Below are 18,100 nucleotides of genomic sequence, written 5' to 3' on the forward strand. Positions count from 1 at the left end.
CCAAAGAAAAAGAACGGCTGTGGACAATAATGCTAATGAGTTTTAAACAGTATTAACTTTTCGTCTAAAAATAGGAAAGAACACTAGCTCCATAGGCTTCTGACAAAGAGACAAAACTTCAAATGTTTACCAATCATTTCACCTTTCAGATGCTGACTGTCATACTGTGACTGGTCAGCATTTTATGTTTCTATTTCAGATTTTCAACATTTGCATTTTTTCTGTCGTGTATTTAAACAGTACCTACCGTAAACGCATTGACCACAGTCAGATGGTCACTCCGGGACTGCTTGGACAATTCTCGGCGTTTTGCATCTGCCAGTTTCTCTTTACCCTGCCAGCAGCACAAAAACAGGAGCGTTAAACGTGCAGCATTTATTTGCTGTAGAAGATACTTCAAACATTTTCCAAACCTCTTGCTACATACAACATTGTTAGGGAAAGAACCTTCACCCTCAAAACATTTAGCATGCCCTTGAAAATAGTTTGTGTTTTAACATTTCCTTCTATTGCTCAATTCCACTGCAGAAGTAATTCACTGTGTTTTGATAACAGGATAAGGTGTTGCGTTACTATCTCTTTCCATTCAATCTTCCTTAAAGCAGTATTGCTGTGCTTGGTGAGGAAGATGTCCAGACTATCATTGAGTAAATATAGTGGAGATATACTGACGAACACCTCTCAAAAAATAACAGTTTAAATGTATGGGTAACACATCAGCTTCCGGTCTCCGACAAATAGCTCTCTGGAGGCTCAAAGCAAATCTAATAGGAACAGGAAGGGGCCATTCAGCCCCTCGAGTCTGTTCTGCCATTCAATAAATCATGGATGGTCTACATCTTAAAGCTATCTACCTTCCTTGGTTCCATTACCCCTAATACTTTTGCTTAATAAAAATCTATCAACCTCAGTTTTGAAATTTCAACTGGCCTCAACAGTATTTGCAGGAAGAGTGTTCCAGGTTTCCACTACCCTTTGTGTGAAGAAATGCTTCCTGACATCACCCGGCCTAGTTCTAATTTTAAGGGGTTTTCCCCCTTTTCTGGACTCCATCAGAGGAAATAGTTTCTATCTACCTTATCATATCCTTTAATCATGCTTAAACACCTCAATTAAATCACCCCATCATCTTCTATATACCAGGGAATACAAGCCGAGTCTATACAACCTGTCCTCATATTTTAACCCCTTTAGCCTTGGTACCATTCTGGTCACAATCTTGACATCTTACCAATGGGATCACAAATGGATCCTTGAAACTGAGACTGGTTGCGATGGTGAGGACAGGATCCAAACAGCACAACAACGCTCCAAACAGAATCATTTTTCCAATGTGGGGCTCCACTGGCAGACGAGCTAAATGGACCCCGAGCGGAGTAAGCTCTTCATTCCTATCCAAGGCATTCTGTCAGAAAGGGAAAAGGAAATTGAAATTTCAGAAAGTTCCAGAAACACCGGACAAACTGTCACAAAATGAAAAGTAACGGAACAAAACATTCGCACCGCTATGGTCATATGGGCACAGATTTTTCAGAGATTACCCCACTTGTTTTTAGGTCACTTTTGAGATGCGCAAGTGAAAAGGAAACATGCCACTCTCTCCACCACTGGTGCATAGGGGACTATCCACAGGATTCTACTGCAGCAACTTGATAAGTCTCCTTCGACAGCACCTTCCAACCTCGCAACATCTGCCATCTAGGAGGGCAAGGGCAGTAGGGTTGCATGGGAACACCACCACCTGCGAATTCCCCTCACAGTCATACACATCATCCCAACTTGTCCATATATCAGCCATTCTTTGATCATCGTTGGGTCAAAATCCTAGAACTGTCTAGCCGAGAGTACTGTGTGAGTACTTTCACCGCACATGCTGCGGCAGTCCAAGAAAAAAAGGGACACCACCATTTTCTCAAGGGCAACCTGGGATGGGCAATAAATGCCAGCCTTGCCAGGGACATCCATATCCTGAGAATTTATTTTAAAAAATTCATTGGCCTCTGTCTCCACTTCTAGCACTTCCTGGCAAAATGATAAGGATGCTGAATAGATAAGCCCATCTTATAATTAAATGATAATGATGGAAATACATTTTTCAACATATTTTCTGTCATTTTTAAAAAAAATTCAGTCTTGGCATCAGTAGCAAGGCCTGGATTTATGGCTCATCCCTAATTGCCCTTGAGAAGGTGGTGGTGGGCCTTCTTCTTGAACCGCTGTTGTCCGTGTGGCAAAGGTGCTCCCGTGATGAAGTTCGGCAGTGAGTTCCAGGATTATGACCGAGCAAAAAAATAGTCCATAGCTGATTGATGTGTGACTTGGAGTGGAACTTGCAAGTGGTGGTGTTCCCATGAACTTGCTGTCCTTGGTCTTCTAGATGGTGGAGATCGCCAGTTTGGGCAGAGCTGCGGAAGTAGCCTAGGCGAGTTGCTGCAGTGCATCCTGCAGGTAGTATCCACTGCAGCTGCCATGTGCCATGCTGGGCAATTAGAATGTTAATTTAGAGGAAGGGGGCCAAAATTTTTAAAGGTTAACAAAGATAATCAATTGCAGGGCAATCTAAAACAATACACACAGCTCTCTATGAGAAAATAAATTTAAAACAATATTTGGCTATGCTGCCCTCTCAACACTGCGACCAAATCCTGCCCTTGCCAATGGCTCCAAGCTGCAGTGGAACAAGACTCCTACCTGCAGTGTCTCTCATTCCACTCTCCACTGTGTTCCATTGTCAATTCAGGCCACCCCGCTGGGAGGGCGCACGGTTTACAAGGCATCCTCCCCGCACGACAGAGCCGATCCCAGCTGCAGCAGGAAGAGGCCCACAATTGGCCATTAATGGGCCACTCAAGGGCTTCAGCCGGTCTCTGGGCAGGCCTTTCTTGCCCCCAGGAAGAACCCTGGGTGACGAGCCCTCCACCCTCACAACCTGTTGCTATACTCTGTGCCCCCCACCCCGCATCAGGGGACCTCAAAAAACCCCGGCCTATGATTCGGGACTTGGGCCGCGCTGATGCGGTCATTGAGGCGTCAAAGGAAAAATCACTTTGTATCAGCACCTTTACAGTCCCACAGTTAGCCAGCAGAAGGAGCTGAACTTGCCTCTGTCAGCAGACTTATCCAGTCCTTTTGCGTCAGCAAATACTTACCAGCTCTTTAAGATGGGTCACAGCCAGGTTGACAGCTTCCTTTGATGGAGGCTGCATCGCCTTCTCCAGGAAATGGGCAATTTGACCAAGATTTAAAATCTACGGCAAAATTTAAAAAATAAGCACCTGGTTAGTAAAATATATTGTCACACATCGATGAAGACAAAGATTCATCAGTCAACCTGTATTTTTTTTTCAATAAACCACCTATCAGAAAATTCTTAATTTACAACTTGGGCCTTCATTGTATTCTACTTTTATATCTTTAGAACAAAGTACAGAACTGTTATTTTACCAGTTCAAAGCCAAATGGCAGTCATTTTACATTTAAAGATAAAATTGTGAAAACATTGCACAGGATACATGGCACAGAAACAGGCCATTCGGCCCAACCAGTCCATGCAAGCGTTTATGCTCCACTTGAGCCTCCTTCCATCTTTCATCTAAATTGACCATCGGAACCCTCTACTGCTTCCCCCCTCATATGCTTGTCTAGCTTCCCCTTAAACACATCTATACTTTTTGCTCCAGCCACTTCCTGTTGTAGGGAGATCCACATTCTCACCACTCTTTGGGTAAAGAAGCTTCTTCTGAATTCCCTATTGGATTGCTTGGTGACTCATATCGATGGCCTCTAGTTATGCTCTTCCCCACAAAAGCAAGTATTCTGTCTGTATCCACTCTATCAAAACCTTTCATAACTTTAAAGACCTCGATTAAGGTCACCCCTCAACCTTCTTTTTTGAAAAAAAAGAGACCCAGCCTGTCAATCCTTTCCCGATATGTACACCACACATTTCTGGTATCATCCTTGTAAATCTTCTCTGCAACCCCTCTAGTGCCTCTATATACTTTTTATAATATGGCGACTAGAACTGCATACAGTGCTCTAAGTGTGGTCTAACCAAGGTTCAATATAGGTTTAACATAACTTCCCCACTTTTCAATTCTATTCCTCCAGAAATAAAGCCTAGTGCCTGATTTGCTTTTTTTTAAAATTTAAAAACGGTCTTATTAAACTGTGGCTCAATTTTTAGTGTTTGGCGTATTTGTCCTCCAAGATCTCTTTGTTCCTCTACTCCACCTAGACTCGCACCTTCAAAGTAATAAGTGGCCTCCCTATTCTTCCTACCAAAATGTACTACCTCACATTTATCTGTAGAAATTCAATATTTAAAATTCATTCATGGGATGTGGGTGTCGCTGGCTAGGCCAGCATTTATTGCCCATCCCTAATTGCCCTTGAAAGGTGGTGGTGAGCTGCCTTCTTGAACCGCTGTAGTCTATGTAGGGTAGGTACACCCACAATGCTGTGAGGAAGGGAGTTCCAGGATTTTGACCCAGCGACAGTGAAGGAACGACAATATAGTTCCAAGTCAGGATGGTGTGTGACTTGCAGGTGGTGGCGTTCCCATGCATTTGCTGCCCTTGTCCTTCTCGTTGGTAGAAGTTGCGGGTTTGGAAGCTGCTGTCTAAGCAGCCTTGGTGCATTGCTGCAGTGCATCTTGTAGATGGTACACACTGCTGCCACTGTGCGTCGGTGGTGGAGGAAGTGAACGTTGAAAGTGGCGGATAGGGTGCCAATCAAGCGGGCTGCTTTGTCCTGGATGGTGTCAAGCTTCCTGAGTGTTGTTGGAGCTGCACCCATCCAGGCAAGAGGAGAGTATTCCATCACATTCCTGACTTGTGCCTTGTAGATGGCTTTGGGAAGTCAGGAGATGAGTTACTCGCCGCAGGATTCCTAGCCTCTGACCTGCTCTTGTAGCCACGGCATTTATATGGCTACTCCAGTTCAGTTTCTGGTCAATGGTAGCCCCATGGATGTTGATAATGGGGGTTCAGCGATGGTAATGCCATTGAATGTCAAGGGGAGATGGTTAGATTCTCTCTTGTTGGAGATGGTCATTGCCTGGCACTTGTGTGGCGTGAATGTTACTTGCCACTTATCAGCCCAAGCCTGAATACTGTCCAAGTCTTGCTGCATTTCTACACGGACTGCTTCAGTATCTGAGGAGTCACGAATGGTGCTGAACATTATGCAATTGTCAGCGAACATCCCACTTCTGACCTTATGATTGAAGGAAGGTCATTGATGAAGCAGCTGAAGATGGTTGGGCCTAGGACACTACCCTGAGGAACTCCTGCAGTGATGTCCTGGAGCTCAGATGATTGACCTCCAACAACCACCTTCGTTTGCATTAGGTATGACTCCAACCAGCAGAGAGTTTTCCCCCCTGATTCCCATTGACTTCAGTTTTGCTAGGGCTCCTTGATGCCATACTCTGTCAAATGCTGCCCTGATGTCAAAGGCAGTCACTCTCACCTCACCTCTTGAGTGCAGCTCTTTTGTCCATGTTTGAACCAAGGCTGTAATGAGGTCAAGAGCTGAATGGCCCTGGCAGAACCCAAACTGAGCAAGCTATTGCTAAGCAAGTGCTGCTTGATGGCACTGTTGATGATACCTTCCATCACTTTACTGATGATTGAGAGTAGATTGATGGGGCGGTAATTGGCCGGGTTAGACTTGTCCTGCTTTGTGTGTACAGGACATACTTGGGCAATTTTCCAAATTGCCGGATAGATGTCAGTGTTGTAGCTGTACTGGAACAGCTTGGCTTGGGGCGCAGCAAGTTCTGGAGCACAGGTCTTCAGTACTATTGCCAGAATATTGTCAGGGCCCATAGCCTTTGCAGTATCCAGTGCCTTCAGTCGTTTCTTGATATCATGCGGGGTGAATCAAATTGGATGAAGTCTGGCATCTGTGATGCTGGGGACTTCAGGAGGAGGCCGATATGGATCATCGACTCAGCACTTCTGGCTGAAGATTGTTGCAAATGATTCAGCCTTATCTCTCGCACTGATGTGCAGGGCTCCCCCATCATTGAGGATGGGGATATTTGCGGAGCCATCTCCTCCAGTCAGTTGTTTAATTGTCCACCACCATTCACGGCTGAATTTGGCAGGACTGCAGAGCTTAGATCTGATCCGTTGGTTATGGGATCCCCTAGCTCTGTCTATTGCATGCCAAACTGCATAAGCAGCATGCAATTAGTTGTTGTAGCTTCACCAGGTTGACACCTCATTTTTAGGTATGCCTGATGCTGCTCCTGGCATGCCCACCTGCACTCTTCATTGAACCAGGGTTGGTCTCCTGGCTTGATGGTAATGGTAGAGTGGGGGATATGCCAGGCCATGAGGTTACAGATTATGGATGAGTACAATTCTGTTGCTGCTGATGGCCCACAGTGCCTCATGGATGCCCAGTTTTGCATCGCTAGATCTGTTCGAAATCTATCCCATTTAGTGCAACACAACACGATGGAGGGTATCCTCAATGTGAAAGCGGGACTGCATCTCCACAAGGACTGTTCGGTGTTCACTCCTACCAATACTGTCATATACAGATGCATCTGCGGCAGGCAGATTGGTGAGGACGAGGTCAAGTATGTTTTTCCCCTCTTGTTGGTTCCCTCACCACCTGCCGCATACCCAATCTAGCAGATATGTTCTTTAGGACTTGGCCAGCTGTGGTGCTACTGAGCCACTCTTGGTGATGGTCATTGAAGTCCCCCACCCAGAGTACATTCTGCACCCTTGCCACCCTCAGTGCTTCCTCCAAGTGGTGTTCAACATGGAGGAGTACTGACTCATCAGCTGAGGGAGGGCAGTAGGTGGAAATCAGCAGAAGGCTTCCTGGCCCATGTTTGACCTGATGCCATGAGACTTCATGGTGTCCGGAGTTGATGTTGAGGCCTCCCAGGGCAACTCCCTCCCGACTATACCACTGTGCCACCATCTCTGCTAGGTCTGTCCTGCCGATGAAACATGATGGTGATGGTGGCGTCTGGGACATTATCTGCAAGGTATGATTCTGTGAGTATGACCATGTCAGGCTGTTGCTTAACTAGTCTGTGGAACAGCTCTCCCAACTTTGGCATAAGCCCCCAGATGTTATTAAGGAGAACTTTGCAGGGTCGACAGGGCTGGGTTTGCCGTTGTTGTTCTCGGTGCCTCGGTCGATGCCGGGTGGTCCGTCCGGTTTCATTCCTTTTCATTGACTTCGTAGCGGTTAGATACAACTGAATGGCTTGATAGGCCATTTCAGAGGGCATGTCAGAGTTAACCACATTGCTGTGGGTCTGGAGTCACATGTAGGCCAGACCAGGTAAGGACAACAGATTTCCTTCCCTAAAGGACATTCGTGAACCAGATGTGTTTTTACAACAATCGACAATGTTTTCATGGCGATTAGACTAGCTTTTTAATTCCAGATTTATTAATTGAATTCGCATTCCACCTTCTGCTGTGATGGGATTCAAACCCATGTGTCCAGAGCAATACCCTGGGTCTCTGGGTTTCTAGTTCAGTAACAATACCACAACGCCACCACCAACTATTTGCTCAATCTGCTTATTGATGTCCTCCTGTAATTTGTTGCAGTCCTCCTCAGTGTTGACTATCCCCCACCACCACCCACCCCTCTCAATTTGGTACTTTTGATTCCAAAGTCTAAACCGTTAATGTAAACTGTGAATGGCAGTGGTCCCAACAATGATCCTTGTGGAACATCACTTCCACCTTCTGCCATTCTGAAAAACTACCCTTTACTCCCACTCTCTGCTTTCGATCTTGAAGCCAGCTAGCAATCTATTCTGCCACTTGTCCCCGACTCCACATTCTCTGACCTTATTCATTAGTATATTATGGGGCACCTTATGGTAAGCCTTTTGAAAATCCAGATAAATTAGATCCACTGCATTACCATTCTATCAGAAAATTCAATAAGGTTGGTCAAGCAAGATCTTCCCTTTTGAAATCCATTCATTATATTTTTTGTTTCTAGGTGTCTTCTATTCGCTCATTTAGTAGGCTTTCCATTAATTTTCCTACTAGCATTGTTAAGCTGACTGGTCTATAACTCCCTGGTATATTCTGTCCCCCTTCTTAAATAAAGGAATTACATTAGCTATTCACTAGTCCTCTGGCACTACACCATTCAGATAGCAAGTCACTAGCTGCATGGTTTGGATGTGGCCTGGACGCTAGGTGGGTATTATGGCGACGGGGCGGGGGAAGGAATGTAACCAGGACCACAGGCTGGGTATTATGGTGGTGGGTCAGGAAGTGCAGGAATGCAGCTAGAGCTGCGGTTAACTCTCAAGTCATGGTGTAAGGACGGATTCTGTCGAGGCCACAACGGGAGAGCAAAGTGGGAAAATTTGGCCTTGGGGACAAGTTAAAGGCTGGTGGGTGCTGCTATCTTGGATCAGCTGAGAGAACTGAATGGCAAGTATATACCTAGAATTTTTACAATTGGGCAGATGGATAAGGCAACTATATACACAACTCTTAATATATAATTTGTGGAACTCCCTTGGCACTGTTCATGCTAAGTCAAGTATTGGTATACCTCTGCTCTTCTGAGCCTGAGCCTCTGAGTCTCTGCCCTTATTCCACTCCACCAATGATGGCAGCTTTCATCCGTCATGGCTCTGCACTCGGAATTCCCTCGCTGAATCACTCCACCTTGTTGCATCTATCCCTACCTTCAGAAACTTTTCTCTTGAACTGCACCTTCTGCCATCTCCTGAAACCTGCTCCCAGTGCCTCGTGCTCAGTGTTCAAACTCTTCCATTCAGTAAAGTACCATGTTAAAAAAAATGTGGCTATATATGTGCATTTTGTTAGCTCAGTTGGTACGTGGGTGACCATGGCAGGGCAGTATTTATTGCCCAGTTACAAATTGCCTGAGGGCATTTAGAGTCAACTGCATATTGTGGGCCTGGAATGACACAAAGCCCAGACCAGGTAGGCTCCCTTCCCCGAGTAAGGTGGCTTTACACAACAATCCAAAAGGTTTCATGATTACTTTCAGGATTCTGATTCTATGATTACCAGATCCTTTACCATGGTAGTATTTGAATTCACAATGGCTGGGCTGCTAATCCAGCACCATAATCACCAAGCTATGAACGTACAGAAATTGGCAAGCAGGAACAGTCTGGCCCACACACTATGATGGCTGAAACATCAAAACTAACTACTTTCTTGACCCTCCCACTCCACAGCCACGTAATCTCCTGGGTTAGGCAAAAAGAGAGAAAAACCCAGGGCCAATAAGGGAAAAAATACTGTAGAAAATTCCTTTCTGACAAACACTCCCACCACCCCAGGCCACATGAGTACACGTACCCTCTGAGCCAGACGCATGGCAATGATCTGGGACAGAGACATTACACTGTCTGCCTCTTCAGGTCAACATTACTAGCTGCAATAGGAGGACAGGATCATGGATAATGAGACCAAATAGGCTTAGCATCCTTCTACATACCAAATCATGATCACAGAGGTCTTTTCTGGCATTGTACACTCCTATTCAGGAATATAAATAGATAATCCTATGTCACAGTATTCACATATAAATTGTCCCATTTTGCTGAAAATTGACAACAGGCAACTTTGAAGATTTAAACTGTTGAACAACAAGTAATTTTAACCTTTATCTGTAAGCAAAGTTCTTCAAGCGGAGTCCTCATGATTTCTGGAAGCTGATAGTCATCTAGCAGGCTCTCTCGCAATCCATTGTACAAATGGTAACAGCAACCTGGCTGCACCCTAGATGCGGACACAATAATCAAGAGTTTTAGCCAGTATTGACAAGATTATCAGACGTACACCACTAGCTGCAGGTTCTCCATCTGCAGAAGATGAGTTCACAAATTCAAGTTGCAATGTGGTTATTGGCCCATCGAGACAGTGAAATAAAATCTATTCTATGTGCCGGCCTGCAAATACAGGCAATAGACTGCACTCCAGTACTCATAATCATCAGGCTATGAACATACAACAAAACGTCAAGACACAGATTTACACTCTCAGTTGCTTACTCATTCGGCAGTCTTCATCAATAGGCATTCTTGCTTTAGTAGTTTGCAAGTACTTTAGCATATTATTATGCCAGACAATTGAACTTCTCAGTCTGGGAGACGACTTTTATAGATTCCAAGAACAAAGTGATTCCTGACAATGCAGCCAAGCACCGAAGTCATCAGCACGTTCCCAGCTGCGCGCATGTGCAGAATGGTTTCTTCCTGCCAGTATGGTGCTGCGCATGCACAGCCTATGTCATCACCCAGCTTGCCAGGACTAATTTGCACATGCACTCTAAAACGTCATCACATGTTAGAACGAGGCTGTTCACTCCCACTGCCTTCCCTCAACCACTCGCTCCCCACCTTGCTGCTCCCCGCCTCGGCTACTCGCTCCCCGCCCTTCCCTCCCTTGGCTGCTCGCTGCAGGCCTCGTCGCTTCCCGCCACGCTGCCCAAAGAAGCGGTGGAGCATGGGGAACAAGCCGCCAAAGTGGCAAGGCGTGAAGCAAGCAGCCGAGGGGTGACGGGGCAACACAGAAGCCAGTGGCCAAGAGGGGAAGTGGCGAGGCCTGAAGCACGCAGCTGTGGGGCAGGGGGGAAGCGGGGAGGACGGGAGCGAGTGGCTGAGAAGCCGCGAGCAGATAGGCGCGAGAGGGAGCAGCGAAGAGAAGCAACTTTGTTTCTATCTGAATTATAGCACAAAATCCATTTGCACTGCTGTAATTGTGCAAGAGAATAAGCCACATGAATCTATTTCCAAAACCAATATGTTAGAATAACAAGCATCATACAAAGAGCGAATTGAAAGATGCCTTACTATGAGATTATTTGGTTCTGTACTAGCACAGGTACTGTTGGGTGTGGGATGGAGGCAGCGATCGCAGCCACTGTGGGGATTTGGGTTTAATGCTGCATTTGCTCTTTGTGACAAATTGAGCAGCACCATCTTTATTACTGGCAGCTGCTGAGACTTCGCTGACAGTGACTTTCAATGGTTGAGGCTGTATTTGTGCATGTGCCACTACTGCGCGACCTAGTGGTTGCTTTGTCAGCAAACACAGCCTTCCAAGAATGGACAGGGGTTGCAGGGACAGAAAACAAGATGGGATTTTTTTTTTTTTTTTTTTTTTAAGACACTCAGCAAATTATTATGATCCAGAATGCTCTGCCTGAAAGAGTGAAGGAAGCAGATCTAATAGCAACTTTCAAAAGGGAACTTGATAAATACTTGGTGAGGAAAAATTTGCAGAGCTACAGGCAAAGGGCAGGGAAAATGGGACTAATTGGATAGCTCTTTCAAAGAACTGGGGCAGGCTTAATGGGCCGAATAGCCCCCTCTGTGCTCTGTCATGATATGATACTCCCCACGAAAGAAGGGAAAGTGGTACTCAAAGGTCATCTGGAATACTGGAACCTAGAGATGCAGTACTAAAACAAACGTGGCTAAAAGTGCATCTGACATCAGGCATTTCCCTTCCAACCCACAGAGCGGGAAAAGAACAAAATCATCTCGGGATCCTCTTCACAGATCAGAACAACAATAATTACGACAGCAGGTTCACTTGTACCCTTAGCTGGACAACTGCCTAGATAAGGGGTTCCCAAATCACAACCCTTCCTTTAAGAGACCCCAAGTGTGGGAGTCAGAAAGGTTGGAAAAAAGTTTTAAACAAGCTAGAACTATCATGTGGATTTTAGAATAACTTGGGCATTAAAACTACTGACTGTGCTCTTTTAGCTCCCGATTTCTGCAATATCTGCTAAAAAAAAATTGAGAGATGAATCATGAAAGAGTGGAAAAAAAACAAGTAAAATTATTTGCACAGCACCATAGTCCTCAGTCACACTACTCACAAACATAATTACCAAGAAATGGGATTAGCAACAGGTTTTTTTTTTTTATATAGGGAGTTAGGGTGTGTCATGTACATAATATAGCACTCACACTACAAGCGCTGTGACAGTACAAAGGGATTTTGGCTTTGCACAGATATGAACTTTGTGTATTGTACACCGGCGTTAAGGCCTAAACTGACTTGGCTTTGCTCCAGTGTCAGGTCAGGCCCCAACTCCGGATTCAGGCTATTTTTACACAGCAACTGCTTTGTCCACGTGAAGCAAAATGCCACAGTTGCAATGCAAATGCACTGTCAGTCAGCAGGCCGCACCATTGAGCCATCCTGTGCAGTTCAGGCTCCGTAGATAGCTCACTTTAAATTGTTTTTGGGAATAAAGCTTTTATTCATTTGACCATTGAGCCAGTTCCCTACAGATGGTGTTAAGACCTCAGTAAAACCGTTAATGTTAAAACACAAGATATGAACTCCCCAGAACAATTTAATGAATTACAGAAGAATTCATGTTTTAAGACTTTTATTACAACAACTAAACTAAAAAATATCCACATTAACTAAATAGTACTTTGTAAGTAGCTGATAATCCTCTACGCTGATGCTGCTGCACTAGTCGCTCACATGGAAACTCAGCTACAAAGACTCATGGTCTGTCTCGCCCATGTCTGTAACTTGTTCTCCTTAACCATACGCATCAATAAAACCGTGGTCATAGGACAGGTTGCTGCATCTCCATCCAATCACACTAAACACACCACTGGAAGTGGCTTGCAAATTCCACTACCTTGGGTTCACGATGACAGACAATCTGTCCCTTGATGCAGAGCTCGATACAAGCAGCTACCACTTTTGGCCGACTCGCCAAACACGCATGGGATAACACCAAGCTGAGCTTTAGGACCAAGCTGATGGTTTATAAGGCCTGTGTTCTTAGCACCTTGCTGTATGGCTGTGAAACATTGGCAGCTTACAGCTACCACGAAAAGAAGTTCAATAATTTTCATCCGTGCTGTCTTTGTAGCTGAGTTTCCATGTGAGCAACTAGTGCAGCAGCATCAGCGTAGAGGATTATCAACTACTTACAAAGTACTATTTAGTTAATGTGGATATTTTTTTAGTATGGGTATATCCTGGCAGGACAAAATCACTATTGCTGCAGTCCTCTCAAAGGCAGAGCTTCCAAGTCTGTTGGCATTAATCAAACAGAGGCAGCTTCGGTGGATCGGACATGTCCACAGGATGGAAGATGGTTGCATATCCAAGGACCGTCTATGATGAGGTAGCCGGGGCTGGACAACCAGTGGGGCACCCAAAGCTCCGCTTCAGGGATGCTTGCAAGCATGACATGAAGTCCCTAAACGTCGATTATCACACCTGAGAGTCACTAGCTAGCTAAAGAGGGAAACTGCGACACATCCTGTGGGCTGGCATGCATTACAATGATGACCAGCAGCTTAGCAACAGGCGCCAACTCCAAAGACAACTCACAGCATCACTTGGGAGCTTCACATGCAGCACTTGTGGCAGAACCTGCCTCTTAAGAATTGACCTTCATAGCCATCAACAGAAGTACACCAAGAGAAAACACCCCCACCTAAATGGATTGTTTGCTGCATGTCCATCATCTTTTGTAGATGGAAGGATGCCAACACATCATAATACCCCAAATTACACAGAAAGGTATTTTCTTCACTTATTAAAACACTTGAAAACCTCACACCACATTTATATACGACACAGTCCTCCTGGACAGCTAAATATTTGCAGCTAAAAGTTCCAAACTCCTCCCAGTTGCAATAAGTTGGATCTCCCGTCCTTTCTGAAAGTCACTGTCCTCTTTGCTCACTTCTTCAGAGCACTTTTGACCTGGGCATTCGTGAATAAGGTGATTTCTGGTGATCCCGTTGGTCTTTTATTTCTCTGCAAACCTCAAGTTTCAAAACAGATTCAAGTCTTCGCAGCCTTTCGCTGTATCAGTCTTCTAAGAGCAGGTGTTCCTCTCTCTCCCTCCTCTCTGAGGCTGCTACCGCTGATCTTCTCCCAGGATTCCTTACAGTCTGCCTTCCGAAAATCTGTTGAATTTATCTTGAATCAAAAGTCATGCATATTGGAAAAGACAACTGGCTAAAGTCCACAAGTCTGGCTATAGCAGAGACAACCCAAGCTTTCCGTTGTTTCCTGGTGTTAGCAATGGCTATTCACATTTACATTCTCAGAGTCACTGACTCCTTGTTTGGGATCTGCAAGCCTGGGAGGGTGAAACCCATTGTTCTTCAGGTGTTATACACAGGCAGTCTCTGCTTTTCAAAAAGGTCTTTGATCTGGGTTTTTTGTTGTCCTGGTAACCAAGATTCCGGTCTTATCTTTAAGCAGAGTTGATGTGAGGTCATCTGACTTGAGTCCATTTAAACTACACTAAAAATCACAGTTTTTAAAAACAACCATTCTACAAAGTCCAGCATTCATAATAATAGTACTAAGTGGAATCTAGGATGTTAGAATGCAGCTTATATGTGCTGCAAGAGGGGAAAGCAGAAAAATAAAATTTAAGACAGTCAACTGACAGTGATTCATCATGTTAAAAAAAGCTTCAAATTAGAACAGGAAGCAGTGGTACTGTGCAGTAGATGTAACTAATCCAGCAATGTGAATCTCTCAGATAACCTTCAATCAAAGCATAACTGATATGTTAAATACTAATGCACTGTAACATAATATTGAACACAGCTACATTATTGACCTTTATCTTGTAATCAATTAAAACAACAAGATCGTGCTTTCATACCTGGACAATGTACCAGCTAAGAAAATGTTACAAACCTTCTAATTACATCATGTGGGCTCATCCAATTAACTCATATCATATAACTGCTTAGTATATTGCTGTACTATGTAAGTAGACACACTTTTTGATTGTTTTTCTTTCAGTTGTGACCTTTCTTAAATTAATTTACATCTACGACATTCACTTGCTTCAGTCAGTTTCATCAGATATAACACAATCTTCACCATTAGTGTCTGTAGAGGAAAGGATAATGACTTGCTTTAAAAAGCAAGTATAAAATTATACTGAGAAAGGACAGGAAAGTGGGATTAAAGTTATCAGCTCCTATTGAACAGTTAACACCCACACAGGCAGGATGGGTTGAATGGCTCACGTCTATGCTGCAAACAATAAAATTCCATAAGACTTTGAGGTCACTAACTAGCCTGTGAAAGCTAAATAGACTAGCAGCTTAACCTTGACTGGCTACAACAATTTTATCCAAATAAAAAAACTATTGTGACATTCCTTTCCACTCCAGTCAATGGCCAGTGACCTTTAATTCTGCAAATATGCGCAGACTGCAGCGTACACTCCAGATAGCTTGTTGCTATGACATTTCATCTAACACAAACTGACATACAAGCTTACTTTACCTGCCGGCTCGACCTTTCCGTTGCTTGGCATTAGCTTTACTGACCCACTCTGCTGCCATTGTACTGATATTGTTTTGGGTGTCGAAGTGAGTCTCCTTTATCTTTCCTCCATCTATCACATGAACCACATCATCTATGGTGATGCTGAAAGATAAAAATTTCCACAATTTTAAACTAATCTTTCGACCACGTGAAAAAGCCAGATCAATGTACTTCAAACTATCACAATAAATTGGAAGTTTTCCTATATATCATTTTATGTATTATTTAAGTAAAAGCAGAAAATGCTGGAAATATACAGGAGGTCTGTTAAAGACGTGTTTTTATCGAGCACCTTTTCATGTCTCTTAGAGAACTCTCAGTGTTTTACATGTGCTGATTTACTTTGAAAGGCAGTGCAGGCAAACACAGCAGCCAGAAACAGAAAGATGGAATGACCCAATTAATCTATTTTTGATCATAGCTAAGGAACAAATGACAAAGTCCTTTTTTTCTTCCATGGATTCTCTGATTTCCACCAAAACCACAGCAACACAAATGTGGGGGACTGACATGATGTCCCATCTGAATAACACAACAACAACTTATATTTATATACAATTTTTAACATAATAAAGTGTCCAAAGGTGCTTCACAGGCACGTTTTCAAACAAAATTAGACACCAAGCCACATAAGGTGTTATTAGGGCAGATGGTCAAAACTTAGTCAAAGAGGTAGGTTTTAAAGGACCATCTTAAAGAAAGAAAGACAAGTAGAGAGTTGGTGAGGTTTAGGGAGGGAATTTGAGAGCTTAGGGCCGAGGCAGTTGAAGGCACAGCCATTAATCATGCAGCAATTAAAACTGGGGGTGCTCAAGAGGCCAGAATTAGATGAGCACTGATATCTCAGAGGTTTGTGGGGCTGGCGCAGATCATACCAATAAATCCCCAGTTTCAACATTTATGAAAGGCTCTCATCTGTTTCAGGTGGAGCCACTAACCGTCCACTGAGCACGATCACAGCCCTGCATTGGGCAGTATCAGCCTAGGTTTGGTGCTCAAGTCCTAGAGTGAAACTTGAATCCATGACCATCATTCTTTGTTGAGACTTCGGTTCTGACAAATTCCTTCAACCCAAAACATTAATCTAGTCCTCCCCCTTCTCAGATACTAATGGACCCACTATGAATGGAAGGAAGTTAGAGCAGGAGTAGGCCATTTGGCCTCTCAAGCCTGCTCTGACGGTGGCCTTAACTCCATTTTCCTGCCCGCTCCCCATAACCCTTTATTCCCATGAAGCTCAAAAATCTGTCTAGCTCATCCTTGAATATATTAAATGACCTAGCCTCCACTTCTCTGTGGGGTAGAAAATTCCAAAGATTAATGACCCCGAGAGGAGAAATTCTTCCTCATCTCCGTCTTAAATGGGAAACCCTTATTTTTAAAACCGTGCTCCCTAGTTCTAGGTTCTCCCCATGAGGGGAAACATTTCTGACATTTTCTATTTTTACTTCAGATTCCCAGCCTTTTCAGTTTTTACTTTCATTTACTGTGTATTAGCTTAAAAACTTCTTATACTTAATTTAAAAAACTATGTCACTCGATGTGAAGCCATCCCATTCACTTTGGTTGTCAGTTTGCACTTTTACAGAGAGAGGGCAGCAAAAAGCGAAAAATGTAGGTGCATCACTTAAAGGGACTGTACATAAATTCCAGCCTTGCTCTTTCAACCAGCAGTACGGTTAAAATCATCAGAGCTAGATTTGCATTTGGGGGGAGCTAGATAAGCACATGAGGGAGAAAGGAATAGAAGCATATCCTGATAGGATTGGATGAAGTAGGCTGGGAGGAGGCCATAAACACTGGCATAAACCAGTTGGGCCATATGATCTGTTTCAGTGCTGTACACTCGATGTAACTCAATTTGCAACACTGTCCCTTCGCAGCAGATCAGCAAGTCCTCCCAATTGCAAGCTGTCAACGCTATTAAAGCAATAACATTCTCTCACAATCATATCCCCGCCTATAAAGAACACGAAATCCAATGTACAAATCTCATATCTTCATGCTGTCAGGGAAGGCATCACACGAGAACACTCAGAGTCAGAGATGACAGAAGAACCAACTCATTTTTGCCATTTAATCACTCCTGCCCTCCACCTTATCAAAGACCCTTTTGCTCTTTCTCTGCCCCCTCCTGGCTGGGGTTTCTAGAACAAGGGGTCATCATCTCAGAAATTTCTTCACTCAAAGGATCGTGGTTCTTTGGAATTCTGTACCTCAGAAGGCTGCGAATGCTCAACCATTCAGCATATTCAAGAGAGTGCAACAGATTTTTGGATAGTCAAGGATATGGGGATAGTGCAGGAAAGTGGAGTTGAGATAAAAGATCAGCCATAATTTATTGAATGGCAGAGCAGGCTCAAAGGACAGAATGACCTGCTCCTGCTTCTTATGTTCTTTCCCTTTCCTTGATTTGCTTAAAAGCTACTCACCTCTTAATATCTTCCAGTTGTCCTAAAAACTAACTGTTGCTCTCTCCACAGATGCTGCTTGACCAGCTAAGTGTTTGACATTTTCTCTTTTTATTCTATTCAGTATATGGCAATAGTGTGTTAGAATTTTCAAGTGTATTTCCCAAATAAAGCTGAGAGAAAATCAGTCAACAGATATCTGGATAATTGACAAAACTTAAAATAATGCCAAATATCTTCCATTCTGGAGTTCACAGGTTTAACTTACTGCAGAAGCTTGGCAATTGAAATAGTCACAAGAGATCATTTCTTCCCATTTTAAAATTGAACGCAACAGAAAAAGCAGAGTTCCCT

General features: G+C 43.9%; 1 protein-coding gene across 2 annotated transcripts in view; it reads right to left on the reverse strand.

The window, feature by feature from the left end:
• The window catches only part of dhx36 (DEAH (Asp-Glu-Ala-His) box polypeptide 36), a 100,224-nt gene that overhangs the window by 18,533 nt on the left and 63,591 nt on the right, over positions 1–18,100 (reverse strand). For both annotated transcript variants that reach the window (XR_010975999.1, XM_068042732.1), the window contains exons 15-19: positions 15,294–15,437; positions 9,647–9,764; positions 3,150–3,248; positions 1,232–1,405; positions 248–334 (exon numbers count right to left, since the gene is read on the reverse strand). Coding sequence is in view for 1 of the 2 variants with exons in the window: in XM_068042732.1 (XP_067898833.1) it covers positions 248–334; positions 1,232–1,405; positions 3,150–3,248; positions 9,647–9,764; positions 15,294–15,437 (622 nt within the window). In the remaining variant the exon portion in view is untranslated. The remainder of the gene's footprint in view (positions 1–247; positions 335–1,231; positions 1,406–3,149; positions 3,249–9,646; positions 9,765–15,293; positions 15,438–18,100) is intronic.

Source organism: Heterodontus francisci, chromosome 11 (genome assembly GCF_036365525.1).
Source record: "Heterodontus francisci isolate sHetFra1 chromosome 11, sHetFra1.hap1, whole genome shotgun sequence".
NCBI classification, from domain to species: Eukaryota; Metazoa; Chordata; class Chondrichthyes; order Heterodontiformes; family Heterodontidae; genus Heterodontus; species Heterodontus francisci.